The 26450-nt window shown below is 39.0% G+C and overlaps 2 protein-coding genes across 2 annotated transcripts; both read left to right on the forward strand.

The window, feature by feature from the left end:
• Positions 1-8289: 8289 nt before the first annotated feature.
• LOC130846013 (olfactory receptor 1L8-like) lies at positions 8290-9228 on the forward strand. The gene has a single exon (XM_057723963.1). The coding sequence runs from the start codon at positions 8290-8292 to the stop codon at positions 9226-9228; it is 939 nt and encodes a 312-aa protein (XP_057579946.1).
• Positions 9229-22821: 13593 nt separating this feature from the next.
• LOC130846086 (olfactory receptor 1L8-like) lies at positions 22822-23778 on the forward strand. The gene has a single exon (XM_057724095.1). It carries the CDS (start codon positions 22834-22836, stop codon positions 23776-23778), a length of 945 nt encoding a protein of 314 aa, XP_057580078.1. The 5' UTR covers positions 22822-22833.
• The last annotated feature ends 2672 nt before the right edge of the window (positions 23779-26450 follow it).

Consider the following 26450-nt stretch of genomic DNA (forward strand, 5'->3'; position numbering starts at 1 on the left):
TGCCACATATTGGGTTAAATATTCTCATCAGTCTCATTTCACAGTTCAGACTTCTAAGCCTCACAGAGGTCAAGCCCAAGGTCATAAATCTATGAAACATCCAAAATACAAGATGTGAATCAAAATGTGTGACACCAGAGCATAAGCACTTAGCCACTACCATATTCCCAAGAGTAAAAAATATGGCATCGTTGAAAGCCAGCGAAGAAAAGTGCCCTCAGAGCACTGTGGGGGCTTCAAATCACATGGACAAATGGCTTACAACTTGGCTTGAGCAGGACCTGCTTAGGGCTCCCTATCTCTGTTTAAAATAAGAGGAGATAAGACATAAGAGGAGAATATAGCTGTGAGTCTATTTACCCCCCGCCCCCCCTCCCCCCCACACACATACACTGCCTTATCATGGTTCTAGTTCCCTCTCTTCTACATCCATTCTTGGTTAAAACAGAGTGTGAGTGTTTTATACATAAAACACACATGTAGCCTCACACACACACACACACACACCATCACAGACCTTGGAAACCAACACCCAATCCCTTTATGATCTATACTCATTCTAGGTAAACAAAGACAATCAGAATTTGCGTTACTTTCACTTTAAATATATGCAGTTTATTGTATGTCAACTGTATCTCAATAAAAGTTCTTTTAAAAAAAAAGAAACCATGAGGTCAAAAAAAAAAAAAAAAACAATTCAACTCCAACCACTGTATTATTCTTCTGTGATTTCCCCTTCCCCATGTGCCTCTATCTCTTATTTACTATATGATTCCTTGCCTGAAGAACTGTTCTTTCTATTCAAACTCTTATGTTAAATTATTTTTTAAATACTTATATTATCTGGTGCCTAGCACAGGGCCATAGAAAAATGTATATAGTCAGCACACTTTTTTCAAATAAATGCATTAGGTGTTTTTTTTTTAAGCTCTTTATTGGAATATAATTGCTTTACACTCTTGTACCAGTTTTTGAGGTACACCAAAGTCAATCAGCTGCATTTATACACATACCCCCATATTCCTTCCCTCCCGCGACTGCCCCCCACCCTCCTATTAGGTTTTTGAAGAAAAAAAAAAAAAGAGTTTGCGTTACTTTCAAACAAATTTACACACAACACACATATACAATGCAATACATAAACATCACACCTAGTCATTGAGACAAAGCACAACCCCCACAAAAAAGCATGTACTATATACACACAGGTGCACATGCAGTCATGCAGTCAAATACAAAACACAGACATAAACCCAAACAGCATGTGCATGTAGACGCGTATGCACGTGCACACAGACACACACACACACACACGCACGCGCAGTACCAGGAAGATTTTTTCAGCCCTCCATAATCTATCTAAACCCTTCCTACATAAAGAGAGTCAATGTATGATTCAGTTACCCACTAAATACACTGGGTTATACGAATACAAGAATGCATACATGCATACACATTCTTGCATAAATAGATACATCCAGTGCCAAGAGATGATTCCCCATCTTCCTCTGACCTGTGGGACAATTGTTAGGGAGCTCAGACACCTCTGCTCAAGGTCGTTTCCTGAGCCTTCACTTTCTATTCAAGAAACCAATATCCAAGGAACAAGAAGAAGTTCTCGTGACCTAAAGATCTTCTGAGTGTTTCATGCCCGTTTTCGAGCAGCAGAAAAATGGGCAAGAAGATCCCCACTCACCAACCAGGTTAATACCAACGGGAAAGCGGCCTGAGCTCTGTTTAGAGAAGGAGGCTACCTGAGCTAGTTACCCAATTTCCTGCCTTCCCCCAGAGAGGTAACCTGTGAAGGTACTAGAGGGGCTGAGCCATGAGTCCAGGAGAAGGTGGCCTTGATGTTAACGTTTATGCCTCAGAAAGCAGAAGTGACATGGTCACCTTGGCTTCTGAAGGAACCACAGCATGGAGCTGGCTCTCTGTACATCACAGAATGGCCCAGACATCCCAGAGAATGCCTGGCACTTGTACATTCCCACATCTCCGGCCCCGGCCTCCGTTACAGCACACATTCCAGGACCCCCTGAGAGTTTACAGGTCTCCCCACTCCCGCAGAGCAAGGGCTGAGGCTTGTTCAGAAAGTAGCAGAGTGGTGGACTTCCCTGGTGGCCCAGTGGTTAAGAATCCGCCTGTCAATGCAGGGGACACAGGTTCGATCCCTGGTCCAGGAAGATCCCACATGCTGCGGAGCAAATAAGCCCGTGCGCCACATCTACTGAGTCTGAGCTCTAGACCCCATGAGCTGCAACTATTGAGCCCTTGAGCCACAACTACTGAGGCCCACACACCTAGAGCCCGTGCTCTGCAACAAGAGAAGCCACCACACTGGGAAGCCTGAGCACTGCAACAAAGAGTAGCTGCTGCTCGCCACAACTAGAGAAAGCCCATGTGCAGCAAGGAAGACCCAATGCAGCCAATAAATAAATTCATTAAAAAATAAAGTAGCAGGTTGTTGAGCTTGCGCCCATGGGCATTGGACACAGATTGACCAGAGATCAGTACCAGCCCTGCCATTTACCCACCGGGGGCCCTAAGCAAGGGCTTAAATTCTGGGAGGTCCTGTCTCCTCAGATCTGATAACAGTACCTGGCTCATGAGGTTATTGTGAGGGTTCAATGAGACACTGTATGTTAAAGTACTAAACCCAGCCAGTTTCTTGAAAACCAGTTGGCCTAGGGTACTCATATCCTGATCAATTTGCCAAATGAAACATTCACTTTAATCATTGTGCCAGTCGTCATCGCCATGTAACATAGCAACCCAAGTCTTCATTTAATTTTAAATTATGATAGTAACTAACTAAAAGCAGACTGTGGATGGGAGATAGGAACACAAAACTTTCATTTTCATTCTTTGCTTTTGAGAGTGCCTGGTCTTTTCTCTGTAAGTAAGACTGGTGGGAGGTTATGTCATCGTAGAACTCGGCTCACTGACAGCAGTGAGGATGACAGCATCCAAGTGGCAGACCCCAAACCATAGTAAGCCAAATGGATCCAATTTTTGTAATGAGTTGGGTATGAGGCAGGGTTCTACAGAGAACAGAACCAATGGGACGTAGATAGATACATGGGGGGTGTGTGTGTGTGTGTATCCTATTATATACATACATACTTTCATACGTGAATGTAACTGTGTGTATGTGAGTATATATATACACACATATATTACATATATAATATATAGTTTGAAAAGATGCAGGCAATCTGAATATCATACAGAACTTAACACTGCTCCACTATATCAATGACACCATGGTAACTCGACCAGAAAACCAGCAAGTTGCTAGCAATTTGGAGCCTTAGCAAGACACATACTATCCTGAGGGTGGGAGATAAACACTACAAAGATGCAGGGACCCTTCGCATCAGTGTCATTTTTAGGTCCAGTGATCTAGGAGAGGAATCAGAAAGCTATGGCTGCATAGAATATTCAGATGACAGAGAAGGGGAAAGCCTGAATGTGGTTTACAAGTGGGTCAGCTCACTGTGTAAGTGCAGGTCAAAAATGGATAATGTCTACACTGTAGCTCATCAAGGGTTGCTTTGCAAGAGAGTCCTCGGCTTTAAGCTTTCTTTAGAGATGGTCTCGGCTGAAAGAAACTGCTTCACCAAGGAGCATGCTTCCTTCCAGGGCAGCCTACATCCAGTGAGCAATGTGAGGGTATAAAGAACCATCCTCCTTGGGACTTCGCTGCTGGTCCAGCCATTAAGACTCTGCGCTCCCAATGCAGGGGGCCGGAGTTCGATCCCTGGTCAGGAAACTAGATCCCACACCCCACAACTAAAGATCCTGCACAACACAACAAAGATCCTGCAAGCCACAACTAAGACTTGGAGCAGCCAAATAAAAAAAAAAAAAAGAACCATCCTCCTTGACATCCTAGCTCCAGAGCCCCCAGTAGAGTCAGTTGAGAACTTCATGGGGACTTCATCACAACCAGCTTCCTCTTCCTAACTCTTCTTCCTTTCCCTCCCTTCCACAGATGCAGATCCCAAAAGCACCCCCTAATAAAATCCTGTGTGCTAGTCTCCATCTCAAAGTCTGCTTCCTAGAGAACCCACTCCCGATTCACCAAACACACACACACACATGCACACACACAATGTTCTATGACTTCTGATTACCCACAGTTGAGGAAACTAAAGCATGTCCTGGAGATTTTAGGGTAAGTTTGAAAGGCTCTGAAAATAGCCTCAGTCTTCAGAAGGGGCCTCAGGAGTCCCTTGCCTGATGGAGGGCAGTTGCACTCAATTTTGCTTCCCGTTGTGGTTTCTGTACCTAGAGAGGTCACAGAGCAACCTCTCTTAAGGGGGCGGTTTGGAATAAGCACACCTTAGCTCCCTCACCAGCAAGGACCCAGAGGAGGCCAGGAGAGCCAAGCTCAAACCCCTGAGAAGCTAGCTGACAGGTTTCCCCAACCAAGAGAGCTCCTGCCACAGTGAGTCCGGGCAGCTCTCCTTCTACAGTGGGAAGCAGAGAAAAACAGAAACATGCTGAGACAGAGGCTGAGAAAGAGACTGTGGTGTGAGGCATATCAAGAAAATGCTTCACCCCTTTAGAATCTACAGAAATCTGCTCTTTCCTCCTTCCTCTCAACTCTTCTCACTTATCACTGGCTAGAAGGTCAAAAAGATCATCTTTGACTGATATGTGAACTTAACCAATTTGGTATAGGATGAACAACAGATTTTTTAAACTGGGAAAGATGAGAAGATGTCTGGATATGCATCAGTAGACTGGCGGCCCACCTGACCATCCACCTCGATCAGGTACTTATTTCAGGAAGAGAAAGAGAAATATTGTATGATATTGGTTGTATGTGGAATCTAAAAAAAAAATGATACAAATGAACTTATTTGCAAAACAGAAACAGACTCACAGACTTAGAGAATGAGTGTATGGTTACCAGGGAGAAGGGTAGAGGGAGGGATAGTTAGGAATTTGGGGATTGACATGTACACACTGCTATATTTAAAATGGATAACCAATAAGAACCTACTGTATAGCGCAGAGAACTCTGCTCAATATTACATAACAACCTAGTTGGGAAAAGAATTTGAAAAAGAATAGATACATGCATATGTATAACTGAATCACTCTGTTGTACAACTGATACTAACACAACATTGTTAATTAACAATATTCCAATACAAAATAAAAAGTTTTTTTAAACGTAATCAAACCCATGGGGGGAAATTCAGTTTTTGAATTTGATTCAGATTCAAAAATCACATGGACACCTGCATATCACAGAGTTCAGCCTAACATTTAAGTACAACTTTGTATTTTACTTTGTATTTTACCCTATTTAAGCACTGGGCCAGGGAAGATTGTTATCCCACGGTTCTTGAGGAAGCAGGTCCCCAATAAGTGGATACAGGGGACTTAGTAGAAAAGAAAAAAATTCCACACGTCCTCCAGACACATCCCAAGCTTTTAGAATTATCCCTCAGATTCTCAGTTCCTAAAATTCCTTCCAATATGTATAACTGAATCACTTTGCTGTACACCTGAAGCTAACACAACATTGTTAATCAACTATACTCCAATATGAAATAAATTTTTTTAAAAAAAATTCCTTCCATTCTCTTAAGTATTCAGCATAGATGAAATGCAGAAATTCCAACCTTACTTGAGCACTTTAAATCTTCTTCATTTCACACTCCCCAGGCATTCCCTTCATGAATAATTTTTTTTTGCTTATTTATGTTTAACAAACTGCACTTATACATGATATTTCATTATCTCTTTAGAATACCTAAGATTACTCAGTGAGCAGGCAATGAAGGTCAGGCACAAACCCCCACCTTCTGCTTCCAAATTCAGTGCACTTTCTACTAAACCCTCAATCCCATGCACACTTAATGTCCCAGCCACCAAAGACCACATTCTTCCTTGTTGTTGTCAGTGTTATATAATGTTATACAATGCTGTATGTTAGAATTTTCAAATTCTACAATCTGTTCAACACGGGAAAAATAGATTTCCCATTGTAACAATAAAGGTCTGTTCTTACCCATGGGATGAAAAACATTTAAAGAAAAAAAATGTGATATGTGTGTGCATATCAAAATAATCAAAATTGGGAAAAAATAGATCCTAAGCATGATTGTTTCAGATATACTTTATAGCTTTACAAAAATATGAGAACATGCGTAGTAGTTAAATCTTGAGATTTAGAATAAGCCTAGAGTTTGAATCCTGTGTCTGCTATTTATTTGATGTATGACTTATTACTTTGTCTCTATATCTGTTTCCTCATCAGAAAAAAAATGAGAATAATAATAGCTTGTGCCTTACAAGGTTGTCATGAGAATTAAAGTACAGCCTATACAAAGCAAGTGTTTAATTACAATTCACTCTCAGGTTATTCAAAATATGGATGAAAATACCATCCAAAAAGATATTATAAACTCATAATGAGGTTAATTTGACCATTAGAGCATTAGAGTGTGAAGGCTAGGGTCATTTTCATATTCAGATTAATTACTTTTGAGAACAGGCACAAATACCTGGTTGGGGGAAATGTCATTGGCAATGACAATGACAGGGAGAGAGGATAGTGGTATCAAATATTTGCTCTGTCCCTAAGTGCTTTAGCACGTGATATCATAAGAACCTCATAAAAATCTTATAGGGTAAATATTAATATGTGCTGTTTACAGATGAGAAAACTGAAGTTTAAAGATTTTTAATAACTTGCGTGATGTTAACCAGTTGGAAAGTAAGCATTTAATTGTTGCATGAATGAATGAATGATAATTCCTTGAATTGTGATTTAAAGTGTCTATCCAGTGAACCCAATCTCCCAGGCTGGATGAATAACTTAAAACACTTTGTGGACATGAGTATATTTGAATCAATGTTGTTCACGGTATCAAAGACTTAGAGGCCATCTAGGGAAACATATTAAGTCAAGTGTGCTGCATGCACAGTGGAAGGAGTGAGAATTAAAGAAGCAGAGCATAGACAGGTCTCAAAAAAATGTATGTAAAGAGAAAAAACAGAATGAGACATATACCACAGCACTATTGAAGTAAATGGAAGAAAAACACACACAAAGCAATAGTGTATATTTTGCAAGGATATAGACATAGGTAAATAAACAAGTGGATGATGGCATCAAAGGACATGTGCTTGCTTCATGGTGTCCAAGATGTGGAAACATGATTAGGTTTAAGGAATTAGAGGAAAAATAGGTAAAAAAAAGTAAATAAAAAAAGATTTGTGTGGACTGGTAGTATAATTTGATGTTCACTAAGGAGTATGAGCTTCTAAATAAGTGACTCTGAAGATAAAACAAACATAGCAGTAAAACTTTGTTGGGTTAGGTCTATTATTCCTTTGATTTCCCTTTTGATTATTTTATTGAGCACCTTTTTTGGCAAGGAAGTTCAGAGGTAAATCTTAGCATGTCATCACTGAAAATTTGTTCTGAAATAGAGAGAAAAATCAAACCACCTTATCTAAAATAAATAAATTCCCCACCTTGTTTCTGTCAGTCTCTATCCCCTTATGTGGCTTTATTTCTCTTTATAAAATGTAGAACTATCTGATCATAGATAAATGATAGATGATAGATAGATGATAGATAGATAGATAGATGATAGATAGATGATAGATAGATAGATAGATGATAGATAGATAGATAGATAGATAGATAGATAAATGATAGATAGATACAGATGATAGGTAGATAGGTAGGTAGGTAGATAGATGATAGATAGATGATAGATAGATGGTAGATAGATAGATGATAGATGATAGATAGATGATAGATGATAGATAGATAGATAGATAGATAGATAGATAGATGATAGATAGATACATAGATAGATGATAGATAGATACATAGATACATAGATAGATGATAGATAGATGTAGATAGGTAGATGATAGATCCTCCATTAGAATGCAAGACCCACAAACAGGCCAAATTCACAATTAGTTCCCCACTCCCAGAAGATTTTTTATAGAGTAGGTGTTTAGTAAACAATTATTTCTAGATTTAAAATTAAACTGAATCAGGAAGGTTCAACTCTGTTCTTTCTCCAGAGTTCATGCTACCAACACAAGAAGTTTGTGAAGTCTTAAGAGTTGGAAGGTAGGGCAGATTCAAGGACCACGAAGTTGACAAGTTGCCTATGTGGTAGCTAATCAACCCTATAGGTGGAAAGTGCTTCATACAGAAGCACAGACTCATCGGCTTGTTTGTGGTTACACTTATGAAGGAGATGTGTGTTACATTGTAGGAGCTTCTCTATTTTACCTGATGCCATGATCATGGAAAAAGTCAACCTAACCAGTAGTGTCTCTGAGTTCATCCTCCTGGGACTTTCCTCCCGACCTGAGGACCAGAAGCCACTCTTTATCCTCTTCCTCACCATGTACCTGGTCACCATAACAGGGAACCTGCTCATCATCCTGGCCATCCGCTCTGACCCCCAGCTGCAGACCCCCATGTACTTCTTCCTGAGTTTCCTGTCTTTTACTGACATTTGCTTCACAACAACTATTGTCCCCAAGATGCTAGTCAACTTCCTATCAGAGAAGAAGACCATCTCCTATGCTGGGTGTCTGACCCAAATGTATTTTATATATGCCTTGGGCAACACTGACAGCTGCCTTCTGGCAGCCATGGCCTTTGACCGCTACATGGCCATCTGTGACCCCTTCCACTATGTCACCACCATGAGCCACTGCCGCTGTGTCTTGCTACTGGCCTTCTCCTGCTCATTTCCTCACATCCACTCACTCCTACACACACTTCTCCTGAATCTTCTTACTTTCTGTGACTCCAATGTTATCCACCACTTCCTCTGTGACATCAACCCTCTACTGAAATTGTCCTGCACCTCCACATTTGTCAATGATATCACAATAAAGACAGAAGGGCTGGTTGTTTTGGTGACCCCCTTCCTATGCATTACTTTCTCTTATTTGCGAATCCTCACTGCAGTTCTCAAGATAACTTCAGCTGCTGGGAAACGCAAAGCCTTCTCCACCTGTGGCTCCCACTTTACTGTGGTGATCCTGTTTTATGGAAGCATCTTTTATGTCTATTTACAGCCCTTGTCCAGCTACACTGTCAGGGACCAAATGGTAACAATTGTCTACACAGTTCTGTCTTCCATGCTCAACCCTTTCATCTACAGTCTGAGAAACAAAGACATGAAAAGAGGCCTGGGGAAGCTAATGGGCAGGGAGAAATCCTAGCCAGAATCTTCGTGGCCATGATCATGGGTGTCTCTGCTGTTCTGGATCCTGTTTCTGCTGGTTCCTGATACACACAATAAAATCTTGTAAGTCAGCAGGTATAACTCACATGTGTCATGGATGTTGGGTTGTGTCCACTTCTTTACATGTGCAACTATCAACTATTGAGACCCTATTATGATTAAATAATTGGCTCCAGGTCTACCAAAATCATGGCTTCCAGTTTACATATAGCTTCCTCTCTCTTCCCATCTTCCTCTTCTCCAGGAAACCACATCGTTTTCATTTGCTCTAAGTGCTATTGAAACCTTTGTTTTCCCACAAAATTTCCTGAAATTGATTTATATCTGACAAATGACTTTTGATTCCCTTGATACCTTTCTAATTTTAATGAACTTTCTGTAATGAAATAGCTTTTTGAAAGTCCTTACAGTGATAGAGGAAAAGAGATAAGCACAGAGACACAGTCAGACACAGCCAAAGTGAGACTCTTATACAATGGAAACTTGCACCAAACAAGGAATGTGTCTGTTCCAACAGTCATGCAAGGATCATGCCTCTTCCTTCTTCCATATCTTAGACAACAGAATGTTCTGGGCTCTGTAGTGAATAAAAGCCCAATGCTTAGCCCTGCTTAGCCAGGTGACCTAGTAGCTCAGCACACAACTGCCCAGATGATCAGGCCAGCGTGCACTGGGCTAAGTTGCCTCTGGATCTCTACCCTGGTCATCTGGTATGTGTGCCTCACAGGCACTGGCTCCTCTTGTCCCCTCTTTTAGCTTCAGTTCCCCTAGAAATTCCCCTGTTTTCACCATCACTACCATTCAGATCTGTCTGCTTCCCAGGGAAAGATTTATTGCATTGTACTTAAACTATTCTCAGTAGCTTTTGAAGAGAGAATTAAAATTCACATGTGAACACTGAAGGTAGATATAACTAGGGGCTTCCAGAACCAGACAGGGACATACTGGGCTGCTCTGGGCAGTAAAGAGTCATCCTGTGCTCCAGGCAAGGACTTTATTCTGTTCACTTTTGTTTCATCCTTTATTCTCTGTTATTCATTCCATGATTTTAGACTTTATTTTATATCTTAATATTTTATCATTTACTATTCTCCTACATTCATCCCAGAGCTATTATTCAGTAGGTCGCATGTGGGACATGTGAATCTGCATTTTAATAAGCCCCCCCACCCCCAGAGAAAACTAATCTGGTCTTTATGTAAGAAGCTGCATGATTGAAATTTTCTGGTCACTCCTTATGTCACACTGTTTGCATTTCTTGGACTCATGCCTATAGTAATACTATATGAACTGTATAAAGCTACACGTATACAGACAGTCACTGATCATAGCATTGTTTATAATAGTAAAAAATTAGAAAAATTAGAAACAACCTAAATGTCCATCAATAGGGAATTAGGTAAATAATGGTGCAATTTTTCCATGGAAAGAAATAACATGTAATAGTTACAAATAATGAGGTATATCTCTATCACTGACCTGAAAAGCCATTATGAATAAAGAGCAAGGGAGGATGAGAGGGAGTCGCGAGAGGGAGGGGATATGAGGATTTATATATAAATACAGATGATTCACTTTGTTGTACAGCAAAAACTGGCACAACAATGTAAAGCAATTATATTCCAATAAAGAGCTTTAAAAAAATGTTTAAAGGTAGGACTGTTAGGGTAAACATACACACACACACACACACATATATATATATGAATGTGTATATATACTTGATGAATATATATGTGTGTATGTTTGTGTATCTGGTGAGATTATATACTCAGAAAGAAAACCTCTCATTTAAAATGGTTAATTCTAGGAAAGAACAATGGACTAGAGAAGAAGGAAATAATGTAAGCTTTTCAGTTTGTTCATATTTGTAATATCTGAATTTTTTAAAACGGGACATGCATTTTTGTATAATTAAAACACTAATCACTAAGAAAAATATAATGAAATCTATTGCTCTGTTATTCATCAAAACTCATCATCAAGCTTTGTTTAAACAGCAATAATATCGCTTCACAATAGGAAAGAAGTGACATAAAGGAGGTCAGATCAGCAAAGGCATCCTCCACTGAATGCCTGATTTTCATTTTGGAGAGAAACTAGATAAAGAGGAAACATTCCATGCATGAAGCAATCTTGCCTCGACACAACATAGAGTTGTCATCACCATCAACACTTTGGCTTTGGAAGAGAAAATCCTGATCTCAACACTTTTCTCTAAGACTGGACATGGCCATAGACCTATGACTATATCCTTTGAGTCAGTCTGCGTGAGGTCCAAGAATTTTCATTTCTAACAAGTCCTCAGGTGACATGACATACTGATTAAGACACAATACTTTAAAAGGCAGCCTCTTCAATAAGTGATGCTGGGAAAACTGGACAGCTACATGGAAAAGAATGAAATTAAAACTCCCTAACAAAATACACAAAAATAAATTCCAAATGGATAAAAGACCTAAATGTAAGCCCAGACACTATAAAACTCCTAGGGGAAAACATAGGAAGAACACTCTTCAACATAAATCACAGCAAGATCTTTCTTGACCCACCTCCTACGGTACTGGAAATAAAAACAAAAATAAACAAATGGGACCTATTGAAGCTTAAAGGCTTTTGCACAGCAAAAGAAACTATAAACAGGACTAAAAGACAACCCTCAGAATGGGAGAAAATATTTGCAAATGAATCAACAGACAAAGGATTAATCTCCAAAATATAAAAAATAGTTCATGCAGCTCAATATCAAAAAAACAAACCACCCAATCAAAAAATGGGCAGAAGACCTAAATAGACATTTCTCCAAAGAAGACATATGGATGGCCAAGAGGCACATGAAAAGCTGCTCAACATCACTAATTATTAGAGAAATGCAAATCAAAACAACAATGTGTTACCTCACACCGGTGAGAATGGGCATCATCAGAAAATCTACAAACAGTAAATGCTGGAGAGGGTGTGGAGAAAAGGGAACGCTCTTGCACTGCTGGTGGGAATGTAAATTGATACAGCCACTATGGAGAACAGTATGGAAGTTCCTTGAAAAACTAAAAATAGAACTACCGTATGACCCAGCAATCCCACTATTGGGCATATACCCAGAGAATACCATAATTCAAAAGGACACATGCACTCCAATGTTCATTGCAGCACTATTTACAATAGCCAGGACATGGATGCAACCTAAATGTCCATCAACAGATGAATAGATAAAGAAGATGTGGTACATACATACAATGGAATATTACTCAGCTGTAAAAAGCAATGAAACTGGGACATTTGTAGAGATATGGATGGACCCAGAGACTATCATACAGAGTGAAGTGAGTTAGAAAGAGAAACACAAATATTGTATATTAACACATATATGTGGACTATAGAAAAATGATACAAATCAACCGGTTTGCAAGGCAGAAATAGAGACACAGATGTAGAGAACAAATATATGGACAGCAAGTGGGGAAAGCGAGGAGGGTTGGGAGGGAATGAATTGGGAGATTGGGATACCAAATTGTACACTCTAAATATATGCAGTTTATTGTAAAAAATAAAAAAAATTAAAAATTAAAAAAAAAAGACACAATGCTTTGAGAATCACTAGTCTATCAGATATCAAGACCTACTATAGACCTATGGTAATTAAGGCTATGTGGTTATTGGTGAAGGGCTAGACAAACAAGCCAACTGCCCTAAGATAGAGAGCCCAGAAACACACCCAAACATTGTTATACACTTGACTTATGAATGAGGCACTGAAGAGCATTTTTTCATAAATGGAGCTAAGACGGTTGGAAATTCACATGGAAAAATGAAATTGGAGTCCTACCACACATTACATGTAAAAATTAACACCTGATGAATTATGAATTTACATATGAAAACCAAAAACTACTCATTTTCAGAAAATAATATAGGAGAATATCTTTGTCTCCTCAGGATAGAAAAATGTTTCTTAAATAAGAAATAGAAAGAAGACACTAACCATAAAAGAAAATAGTAAATTGGAGTATGTTAAAATCAAAAGATATTACAAAAGAAAAAGACAAATAGCAAAATGGTAAAAGATATTTGATATTCATAAAACCAACAAAACAGATTAACAGCCACTGTGGAGAACAGTATGGAAGTTCCTTAAAAAATTAAAAATAGAATTACCATATGACCCAGCAATCCCACTACTGGATATATATGCTGAGAAAACTGTAATTCAAAAAGACACATGCACCCCAATGTTCATTGCAGCACTATTTACAATAGCCAGGACATGGAAGCAACCCAAATGTCCATCAACAGATGAATGGATAAAGACGATGTGGTACATATATACAATGGAATATTACTCAGCCATAAAAAGGAACAATATTAGGTCATTTGTAGAGACGCAGGTGGACCTAGAGACTGTCATACAGAGTGAACTAAATCAGAAAGAGAAAAACAAATGCCATATGTTAACACATATATGTGGAATCTAGAAAAATGGTATAGATGATCTTACTTGCAAAGCAGAAATAGAGACACAGACGTAGTGAACAAAAATATGGACACCAAGGAGGGAAAGTGGGGGGCAGTTTGAGATGAATTGGGAGATTGGGATTGACATATAAACACTATTGATAATATGCATAAAATAGATAACTAATGAGAATCTACTGTATAGCTCAGGGAATGTTACTCAGTGCTCTGTGGTGACCTAAATGGGAAGGAAATCCAAAAAGGAGGGGACATATGTATATGTATAGCTGATTCACTTTGCTATACAGTAAAAACTAACACAACATTGTAAAGCAATTATACTCCAATAAAAATTAATTCAAAAAAAAAGAATACATAAAGATCTCTAGAAATCAGTAAGAAAAAATACAGACAAAGCTGGGAGTGGAGGGAGAGGGGGATCTATGAAAAAGAATTGAATAAATAGTCCATAAAAGAGAAGGAAATCCAAATGACCAATAATCATATGAAAACATGCTGAGTTTCATTAATAACCAGAGAAATTCAAATTAAACCACAATGGGAAGCCACTGCACACTAACAGATGATCAAAATTAGAATTTCGAGGATAAATATTAAGGGATTGAGAAAATATGGAACAACAGAAAATTATGCTGCTAGTAGGAGTATAAATTGGTGCAATCAATTTGGGAAATAATCTGCTATTATATAGTACAGGTAAAGATGCAAATTCTCCATAAATTCCATTTCTTGGTATATATTCCAGAAAAACACATGTACATGTGCAACAGGGCTATGATTAAAGACATTACATCAGGAGTTAACCTTATGAAGCCCAAAACTGGAAATAACCTAAATTATCATCTATGGTAGGATGGGTAAATTCATTTTATAAGGTATGGTATAGTCAGTCATACCATACAGAGAAGGAGAATGGGGCTTACAGCAACCAGTGCTCAGATCTTAGCAGGCCACATTCCTCCTTGCAGCTGTACCCAACCAGATATCACAGCCCATGACACTGCCCATCTGCAGAGCCTAGCTAGTGGACCTATCTAGCCAGGGAGCTCAGTGGTCAGTTCTGTTAGGTTCACCTAACAATGAGCCTTAGTGGCACTGGAGCCTATTCTAACCAAGCTGTAAAGCAAATTTGAAGCCCTGCCTACTGCTGAATATAGCCTACAGCCCCACTGGACCAGGAAGTCTGGCCAAAGAACTTGGGGAGCTGTTTAGCCTATGCAACAGCTGTGTGTTTGTGCAGGGAACCAAAGCAGCAGTCTGGCCCAAGTGTTAAGGGTAGTGATGCTGTACAACCTTGGAACCCAGGCTACAGTGCCACCCAGCTGCAAAACCCAGCCTACAGCCCCTCCCTGAAGTAGAGCCAGCCAATGGCCTTGTCCCATTGCTGGACACAGCCTATGGCCTCATCTAAACAGGGAACCCAGCAAGTGACACAGTCCAATCACAGAGCATACTCTGTGGCTCCACCCAACAAGGTAGTCCAGACAGCAACCATGCTACCTGCAGAGGACCTCTAGCCCCACCCAATAACAGGATACAGCTAAGCTTCCTCCCACCACAAAAGCCTGGTCAGAGACCTTTCCCAACAGCAGAGCAAGTACGTGGCATACCTGATCATGAAGCCCATTCTTCAGTGCTGCCCAACTTTGGGAATCAATCTGCACCCCCCACTAATGACAAAACACAGCCTGAGGACTCACCCCACTGGGAATCCCTGCCTGTGGCCTTGCTGAAATCAGAGTCCAGACTAGGTTACCATCTGGTCAGGGATCACAGCCTGATATTCCACCTGGTGAGCAGTAAATGTGAGCCCATAGCCTTATCCAATCAAGGAATCCAACCAGAGGCACCATGCTGCCAAGGGACACAGCTAGCAGTCCTACCCAACTCGGAGCCCAGTCAGCAGTACCGCTCTAACCTCAGAGCACAGGCTTTTGCCTCACCCAAATAAAGACCCTGAGAGCAAGCCCCACCTACCCAAGGACACCACCACTGGCCTATCCAGGACCCCAAGCTGACCTGACTGGTGAAGGACTATGACTGCATAAGATAATCTGTAAAGTCTGGAAGAGGAGACTATTTATTTGAATGCACAGATACCAACAAAAAGAATCAAAGATCATAAAGAAACAGGTAAACATGACATCCTCAAAGGAAGCTAATAAAGTGCCAATAATTGACCCTAAAGAAATGGAGATCTACAAACTGTCTGAAAAGAATTCAGAAAAAATCCTCTTTAAAAAGTTTAGTGAACAAGAACACAGAACAACTAAACAAAAGTAGGAAAACAATGCAGGAGCAAACTGAATTCAATAATGTATTAAAAGGATAATACACCATGATCAAGTGGGATTCATCCCTTTGATGCAAGGAAGGTTCAACCTATGCAAGTCAATAAATATGTTACACCACATTAGTAGAATAGATAAAATCATATGATTTTTTTCAATAGATCAGAAAAAGCATTTGACAAAATACAATATCCCTTCATGATAAAAACCTCAACAAATTGTTGAGGAACTAACCTCAACATAATAGATCAGAAAAAGCATTTGACAAAATACAATATCCCTTCATGATAAAAACCTCAACAAATTGTTGAGGAACTAACCTCAACATAATCAAGGCCATATATGACAAGCCCACAGCTAACATCATACTCACTGGTGAAAATTTGAAAGATTTTCCTCTAAGATTAGGACAAATACAAGGATGCCCATTCTCATTACTCCTACTTAACAAGTACTAGATATCATAGCCAGAGGAATTAGGCAAGAAAAAGAAATAAAAGGCATATAAATCAGAAAAGAAAAAGTGAAAGTGTCTCTGTTTGCAGAAGAAAGGATAATACATACAGAAAATTTTAGACTTCACCAAAAAACTGTTGGAAATAACAAACAAATTTAGCAAAGTTGCAGGATAAAAATCAACGTACAAAAATCAGTTGCAAACCCAATCCAAAAATGGGTGGGAGAAGTAATTAGACATTTCTCCAAAGAAGACATCCAGATGGCCAACAAACACATGAAAAGATGGCCAGCAAACACATGAAAAGATGCTCAACATCACTAATCATTACAGAAACGCAAATCAAAACCACAGTGAGGGATCACCTCACACCAGTCAGAATGGCCATCATCAAAAAATCTAGAAACAGTATATGTTGGAGAGAGTGTGGAGAAAAGGGAACCCTCCTGCACGGTTGGTGGTAATGTAAATTGATGTAGCCACTATGGAGAAAAATATGGAGGTTCCTTTAAAAACTAAAAATAGAACTACCATATGAGCTAGCAATCCCACTACTGGGCATTTACCCAGAGAATACCATAATTCAAAAGGACACATATACCCCAATGTTCATTGCAGCACTATTTACAATAGCCAGGACATGGAAACAACCTAAATGTCCATCAACAAATGAATGGATAAAGATGATGTGGCACATATATACAATGGAATATTAGCCATAAAAAGAAACAAAACTGAGTTATTTGCAGTGAGGTGGATGGACCTAGAGTCCGTCACACAGAGTGAAGCCAAGTCAGAAAGAGAAAAACAAATACCGTATGCTGATGCATATATATGGAATCTTAAAAAATGGTACTGATGAACCCAGTGGCAGGGCAAGAATAAAGACGCAGATGTAGAGAATGGACTTGAGGACACGGTGCGGAAAGAAAAGCTGGGACAAAGTGAGAGGGTAGCACTGACATATATACACTACCAAGTGTAAAATATATGGCTAGTGGGAAGCTGCTACATAGCATAGGGAGACCAACTCGATGCTTGATGATGACCTAGAGGAGTGGGATAGGGAGGATGGAGGGAAGCTCAAGTGGGAGGAGATATATGTATGCATATAGCTGATTCACTTTATTGTACAGCGGAAACTGGCACGACATTCAGAAGTAATTTTATTTAATAAAGAGCTGAAGAAAAAAATCAGTTGCATTTCTATATGCTAACAACCAATTATCTGAGAAAGGAATAGACAAAAAAATCCCTTCTACAACAGAATCAAAAAGAATAAACTACCTAGGAGTAAATTTAACCAAGGAGATGAAAGATCTATCTGTGCAATGAAAACTAGAAAACACTGATGAAAGAAACTGAAGACAACACAAACAAATGGAAAGATAGACCATGCTTATGGACTGGAAGAATTAATATTGTTGAAATGTCCTTACTACACAAAATAATCTATAGATTCAATGCAATCCCTGTCAAGATTCCAATGGCATTTTTTACAGAAATTTTTTTAAAATCCTAAAATTTGCAAAAAACCCACAATAGACCAAACAGCCAAAGCAATCCTGAGAGAGAACAAAACTGGAACCATCACACTTCCTGATTCCAAACTATACTACAAAGCTGTCATAATCAAAATAGTATCATACTTGTACAAAAACAGAAACATCAACCAAGAAAACAGATTTGAGAGCTCAGTAATAAACCAATGCACGTATAGTCAATTAATATTTGACAAGGGAGCCAAGAATTCTTAATGGAGAAAAGGAGTCTCTTCAATAAATGGTGCTGGGAAAACTGGATATCACATGCAAAACAATGAACTGGACCTCCATCTGATACCACTCACAAAAATTAACTCGAAATGGATTAAAGACAAATGGAAGACTGGAAATTATAAAACTCCAAGAAGTAAATAAGGAAAACCGCCTTGACATTGATCTTAGCAATCATTTTGTGGATATGATGCCCAAAGCACAAGCTTCAAAAGAAAAAACAATCAAGAACAAGTGGGACTATAACGAAAAAGTTTCTGTGTAGCAAAATAATATCAACAAAATGAGAAGACAACCTACAAAATGGAGAAAAATATTAGCAAACCACATATCTGATGAGTTAGTATCCAAAATATATAAGAAACACATACAAACCAAGAGCAAAAAACCCCACAAAAGCAAACAAACAAACATCAATATAATTTAAAAACAGGCGAAGTATCTGAACAGACATTTTTCCAAAGAAGATATTCAAATGGACAACAGGTACGTGAAAAGGTGCCAAACATCACTAATTATCAGGAAATGCAAATCAAAATCACAATATGTCACCTCACACTTGTTAGAATGCCTATCATCAAAAAAGACAAGAATAAAAATGGTTGGGGAGGATGTGGAGAAAAAGGACCCTTTGTGCACTGTTGGTGGGAATGTAAGGATAGGCACTAAGGAGGTACCATATATCCAGCAATCCTACTTCTGTGTATATATCTTACGGAAATGAAATCACTATCTCAAAGAGCTATCTGCACTGCTATGTTCCCTGTAGCTGTATAATAGCCAAGACATGAAAACAACCTAAGTATCCATCAATGGATAAGTGGATAAAGAAAATGTGGGTATGATTAGAATATTATTCAGCCATAAAAAAAGTCCTGCCATTTGAAACAACACACTGAAACTTGAGGGCATTAAGCTAAGTGAAAGAAGTCAGACAGAAAAAGAGAAATACTGTATCATTTCATTTATAAGTCCAATCAAAAAAAAAACCAGAACTTGGAGCACGTTGCTGGTTGCCAGCAGTGAGGAGTCCTGGGTGGGAGAAATGGCTGAAGATAGTCAAAGGGTACAAACTTTCAGTTACTTGATGAATAAGTTTTGGGGATAACTTACAGCATGGTGACTAAGGTTAACAAGACCATGTTGTATATTTGAAAGTTGCTAAGACAATATATTTTAAAAGTTGTCACTACAAAAAGTCGTGACTATGTGAAGTGACAGATACGTTAACTAACATTATTGTGGTAATCACTTTGCAATAAATACATCTATCAAATCGTTGTGTTGTACACCTTAAACTTAAACAGTGTTATATGTCCATTATATCTCAATAAAGCTGGAAATAAATAAATAAATATTTTGTCAAGAGAATGAATGACTAGAAAGAAGGCAGCCCAGATGAATAGTAAATTCAGGATGCAGGACTCAAACTCAGGACTTCCTGTCTTTATAGTATTTAGTCTTAATATGGACATTAAATTTTTTAAATTCAACTCACGGCTAAGGAAAAAGACACATGGGTGTTGTATGAGGCAGTGGTTTATTCTGAGGGCAGTAGCGGAATGTGTTTTATTTTCTATAACGTTGTTGTAGATGATGTTCGCCATGATATACAATAGTCTCTGTATAAAATTCAGAAGGAAATTGCCTCTGATTTTAGTGCCAAGAATAGTTCTTATCCCCATTTAGCAGGGGAAGAAACTGAGGCTCACAGAGGCTAAGTAACTTCTTAAAAGCAACTACTAAGAGGCAAGGCCAGCATTCTAATAAATATCTCTTTTCTTCAACACTGCTGTGAGACTAAACTCTGAAGACACATGCATTATTTTACTCAAAGCCCCTTTGGTCAATATGACAATAATCTTTGCCTGACCCGGTGCTTTAAATATACAAACTCACACTAACCTAATCCCACATACAAAAATGCCCAATCCACATGCATCCCCAGACACTGGAAAGCACATACACACCACTGATCTATCCAAACTAAATCCCCTGAAAATGGCAACCTCCTCATATTGACTTATGACCTGCCCAGATCTAGAATACACTTTGGTCCACATCTGAATTCCCCAAAATAAAAGTATTCACCCACATAAAATTTGTCCACCGTTGATAACCCGTAATTGGGAAAACTGAAGCATGCCCTTGAGATGTTGCAGGTTCAGAAGCTCTGAGATTAGTCCCAAAATCTAAACAGGAAGCCTCAGGGGTTCCCTGTCCCCTTGGAGTCAGCTGTGCCAGCTGTGATTCCCATTCTGCTTTCTCTGCCTACAGAGATCCCAGGACAACTCCCCCCCCCCCCCCGAGAGGTTATCACACCACAACATCCTCAACCTAACAAGTGCCCCAGATGCCAGCAGAGCAGACCTCAGACCCATGAGAAGCTGGCCAGGCTTCCACAGTTGGAGAGCCCTCCCACTTGAGTTGGAGCATCTCTGCCTTCTGTTCTAGAGCTGGGAGAAGCAGCAGTGTGCTGGGGACCAGGCATTAGGAAAGAAATGGGGGTTGAGGCCAGGGACGGGAAAAATGTTATCTCTTTGAAGTAGTATATCAGCTCTTCCTCCTTCCCTGCTTCTCTCCTTGTCAATCAGCCCCAAATTTCATCAGGAAATTCACATGATGAAGCTGAGCTTTGGCTGAGAAGCAAGTTTAGACCTGATTAACAGATCCAACAGACCTGATGGTGAAGATCAGCTTCTGGAGAGGTTGGGAAGGAAAGAACTGCATCTGGACGTGGAGGTGAGCTTTAGGAAGCGGGCCACTCCCTTGGCTAGTCCAACCCAGTTTGGTACCTTACTCTTTTCTCCCTGGTACTTTCAGGGATTCAGAAGTCATAAGGTCCAAGTAAAACTACCATGTGGCATTTAGTTTTAAGTTCATCCAGTTTGGCCTCTAAGGCATCTATACCATTTGTTTTTGCGGAAGCGAAAATCTGATCAGTAGAAGGAAAACAAAAAACTATTGTATTCCCATCCTGATCCATTCACGCTGTGCTTTTAGAACTATTCTTCCTGATTCTCAGATCCAAAACCTTCCTACTTTGTTCTAGTCGTCAGCATGGCTATTCCTCATATCTATGACTTGGAGCACCCAACCCCATTCATTCACCAAATCTCCACTAATTTTTGTATTCTACATTCCCAGGCAGCCCTTTCACAAACGACTCATCTTTGAATATTGATCTGTGTGTGATACACTGCTTTACAGACATGGTCTCTCACTTGCTATTCAAAGAACATCAGGAACCAGCTTGTGAGCAGGTGTTGCAGGACAAATCAACCACCCACATTTCAACTTCAGCCCAGAGCGCTGTCCACTGCATGACACCAGCTCCACACACCAGACATGCCCAGGTCATAAATGGCCAATTTTTCCACCTGATTTTGGCCAGCTAATCATGGATATTCCAATTTTCAAATTCCACCATCTTTACACCACAGAAAGATAGGTCACTTCTCTTGTAACTACAAGGATAGATTCTGAACGTGGAGGAAGAAACATTGTCGGTTAAGGGGGAGAGAAGGGTAAGTCAGGTAGGAAATTATCAAAATGAGGAAAACAGGGCCTGTGCCTGATTGGATAGAAAATAAATATACCTGAACTAGAGGAGGGGGGTAGCATAACGTTTGAGGGCATGAGGCTAGACTGAGTCAGCTTGGAGTTCAAATCCTGATTGCTGTTCACTTCCTTACCAACCTTGAGCAAACCACTTGACCTCTGTAAACCTTAGTCTTCTGAAACAACACGTGCTTCACAATTCCTTATCATGGGATTTAGTGAAATGCTTAGCATAGCTTGATATGTAATGCATATTAAATATTGGTTGTTATTTTAACTTTACTGATTCACTCAAATCATTCAACTATTCCTTCCATAAAATCTTGCAAAATGATAGCGTGCCGTGAGCTGAGGAGCATGAATTTATTCTGTGCCCAGACACGGGAAAAAAACAATGTTGAACTAGCTTCAACATTCGTCTTAAATTTGCCCTGTTGGTCATTTTGCCAAACATTTATTTGTTTCCAAGACATGCAGAATTAAATCTATTATTACAACTAAATGTGCTTTGATAAGGAATGATAGTTCTGTGACTTCTGTGTTCTACCCTCCACTCTCCAGCCATGTCCATTATTTTATATTGCTCTATATTGTTAAAAAATGTATTCCTACCTGGTTATTACGTTATATATTCAGTTTGTTGACGATCTATCCCCAAACTACAACATGAACTACACAAAAGAAAAGATTTCTCTGTTTTATTGCTATGCTTCCAGTAGGGAAACAGTGCTTTTCCCAGAATAGGAACTAAGAAACTTGAATTAGAGAGGACCACCTCTGATGGTTTCTAAAGGAAAACTCTTCTACTGGCCCTACAGCTTTCAATAGGAGGCCCTTATGGTGCCCATGGACTTGGGAACAGAGGACCACATCCAAGGATAATGAGCTTGACAAGCTTTCCCTGAGCAGCTGCTAACAGGGACCACATAGAGGAAACAAAGACTTGCTGGGTTCTCATGATTTGTGCTATGCAATTGGAGCATGATAAATGACAAAACTTCTTGTGTATAACTAGACCCAAGTCAATGGAAAGACTCAGCCAAACCAGCGGTGTGTCTGAGTTCATCCTCCTGGGACTCTCCTCCCGGCCTGAGGACCAGAAACCACTCTTTATCCTCTTCCTCACTATATACCTGGTCACCATAACAGGGAACCTGCTCATCATCCTGGCCATCCACTCTGACCCCCAGCTCCAGACCCCCATGTATTTCTTCTTGAGCTTCCTGTCTTTCACTGACATTTGCTTCACAACAACCATTGTCCCCAGGATGCTGGTGAACTTTTTGTCAGTGAAAACCATTTCCTATGCTGGGAGTCTGACCCAGATGTATTTTATATATGCTCTGGGCAACACTGACAGCTGCCTTCTAGTAGTCATGGCCTTTGACCGCTATGTGGCCATATGTAACCCCTTCCACTATGTCACCATAATGAACCGCCACCGTTGTGCCCTGCTGGTGGCCTTCTCCTGCTCAGTGCCTCACTTCCACTCACTCCTACACACACTTCTGCTGAATCAGCTCACCTTCTGTAACTCTAATGTTATCCATCACTTTCTCTGTGACCTCAGCCCACTGATGAAATTGTCCTGCTCCTCCACATTTGTCAATGAAATGGTGTTGATGACAGAAGGATCTGTTTTTGTGGTGACCCCCTTTCTATGCATTGCTTTCTCTTATACACGAATCCTCATCACGATTCTCAAAATTCCCTCGGCTGCTGGGAAACGCAAAGCCTTCTCCACTTGTGGCTCTCACCTCACTGTGGTAGCACTCTTTTATGGAAGCATCTTCTATGTCTATTTACAGCCTGTGTCCACCTACACTGTCAGGGACCACATGGCAACCATTGTCTACACAGTTCTGTCCTCCATGCTCAATCCTTTTATCTACAGCCTGAGAAACAAAGACCTGAAACAGGGCCTGAGGAAGCTGGTGGGCAGGAGGAAACCCCAGGCAGCACCCTCTTGATGAAGACACAATGGAATCTTCCCCTCTTGAATCTGGTTTCTGCTGGTTCTTGCTGAACAAGAAAGCTCTTGGAGGTTAGCACTTTTTCCCCATGTGACACAAGGCTTGTGGGCACTTACATCCATTAATGAAGACCCATCATTTGACTCTGCCTCTGCTTAAATCATGTTACTCTTCCTTACTGTTCCTCCCCTTCCCTGTGAGGATTCATCACATATCATGATCCAAAGACTGCTTTAAGCTAATCCTTTTCCCACAGATATTTCTTGAACACATTATCTCTTTTAAGACTTGCCCTCCAAAATCCTTCATGTTTCACTATATTGCTAAAAATAATTACTTAATTTGTAACTCTTGAATGTCTTTGTAAACATTTGAAAGGGGAAAGGAGAAAAGGAGAGAGGGAAGAGGAGGAGAAGGAGAAATAGTACACTAGCTAATTTTCAACTTGAAGACTTTTATAATTCCTCATATTTCTCTTTCAAATTTTTTTTCCTGTTTAAAACTTAAGTTTTCACTCTTTCTCTTCTCTTATTTTTCTATTACTCCTTTATTATATTGCTATAGCTTTATTCCCTTTCTATCTCCTTATTTTTTACCAAACAATTAAAAATTGCTAATGACCAGAAAGAATAAGAACCAAGAAATATGCATTCCACGGTGGGAATGTTGAAATCTTTCTTCCCTTTATCTATCCCAAAGCTATATGTGTAAAATATATAATTTAATACTTATTCTAGATACTCCAACTCAAGTGTCTAACTTAAACAAATATTGTCATAATTGTATGTTGAGTACTGAGGTTTTATTTTATTTTAGTGAATCCCAGTCTATAACATAAAAATAGTCTAAAACATAAAATCCTATCAACAGCAAATAGAGAAATTAATTATGACTAATTACACAGAATGTAGCAACAATGCAGCAGGCTAAAAAAAATCAAACAGATCTCCATTATTTCCTTGAAAAGCCATTAAATAGAAAAATCAAGATATAGAGCAAAGTATAAAAGTATGAATCATCATATTTTTGAAAATAATATAAATATATCATGTATAATCATTGGAGTAAGAAAGGCAGTGCAGAGGGGAACAGAGAGGGAGAAAATTATCACTTTTTTATACATAGTTGTAATGTCTGAATTTGTTCAAATAAATATTGCTAGCTCATGAAATTTAAAACTGTTAATAAATCAGATGACCAATGCAATGGTGAAAGACTTTCTTTGTGAGATACGAGCTGAAGAGAAACTTTCTAGGTGCTTGCAATCTGAGAAACACCATTATTTGGTTCTTTCACTTAAATGCTAATTTGATAGGACACAGCATTCTAGGTACTAAGACTTACGGAACTTTAAGGGCATATCTCACTGTTGTGCTGCATCAGTTGTTTTCAGTGAGAAACAAGAGTTCATTTTAATGTGCCCCTTGTGGTCTCCTCCCCTAACCACAGTCTATAGATACCCTACACGAAATAGAGCCACGCTGCCACTGCTTAGGTTTAGGAAAGTGGATCCTGATTCCACCCACTATACTTCAAGACTGGGCACAGGAGATGGTCATTGTCCTTGAAAACACAGCAAATTCTAAAATTTAACTGGAAATGAAATGACGTTGAACAGCCAAGACAATCTTGAAAAAAAATATAGTTGTAGGACATATATTATCAAGTTTCATGACTTCACTACAAAGCTAAAATAATGAATATGTGTAATATTTGTATAAGAATTCATAAATAGATCAATGTAACAAAATAGAGAACTCAGAAATGAATATTTATTTACATAGTCATTAAATTTTTGGCGAAATGCCAATGCAATTTAGCGGAGAGAGGCACTCGAATACATTAGCCTAGAGAAACTGCAAATGCACAGAGGAAACAATTAAAACTTGACCTCTTACACCACACCATACACAAAAATTAATTCAAAGGGGCTTATAGACCTAAATGTGAGGAATAAAACTGTAAAATTTCTTGAGGAAAACAGAAAAATACATATATATATATATAAATGTATTTATGACCTTGAGATGAGTGAAGATTTCTAGGTTGGGAAAGAAAAAGGACTAACCACAAAAGAAAACTTATTAAATTACATTTCATCAAAATTTAAAACTTATGCTCATCAAAAGAAACCTTAAGAGAGTGAAAAGGAGAAAGAATATTCACAATACATATATCTGACAAAAGACATATCCAGAATATATAAGAACTCATACAAATCAGTAAGAAAAAGCATACAGCTCAATGTTTAAAAGTAAGCCAAAAACTTAAACATTTAAAAAAGAAATATTCAAATGGCTTATACCACTTGTGAAGAGACACTCAACATCATTACTTAACAGATAAATGTAAATTAAAATCACAATGTGATACTGCTGAACAGTCAATAGAATGGCTACAGTTAAAAAGACAATAAATATTTTCATAGGATTTGGAGAAACTGAAACTCATATTTCGATGGTAGGAATACAAAATTATGCAATCACTTTGGAAAACTGTGGAAATTCCTATAAATTAAACATACAAATACCTTATGTCTATTAAAAGTTTATAAAAACATTCATAGCAGCTCTTTCCATATTAGGAAAAACTAAACACAACCCAAATGTTCATCAACAAGAAACAGATGACCAAGTCATCAGTAAAAAGCTATACACTTAAGATTTGAG

This window comes from Hippopotamus amphibius, chromosome 2 (genome assembly GCF_030028045.1).
Source record: "Hippopotamus amphibius kiboko isolate mHipAmp2 chromosome 2, mHipAmp2.hap2, whole genome shotgun sequence".
Taxonomy (NCBI): domain Eukaryota; kingdom Metazoa; phylum Chordata; class Mammalia; order Artiodactyla; family Hippopotamidae; genus Hippopotamus; species Hippopotamus amphibius.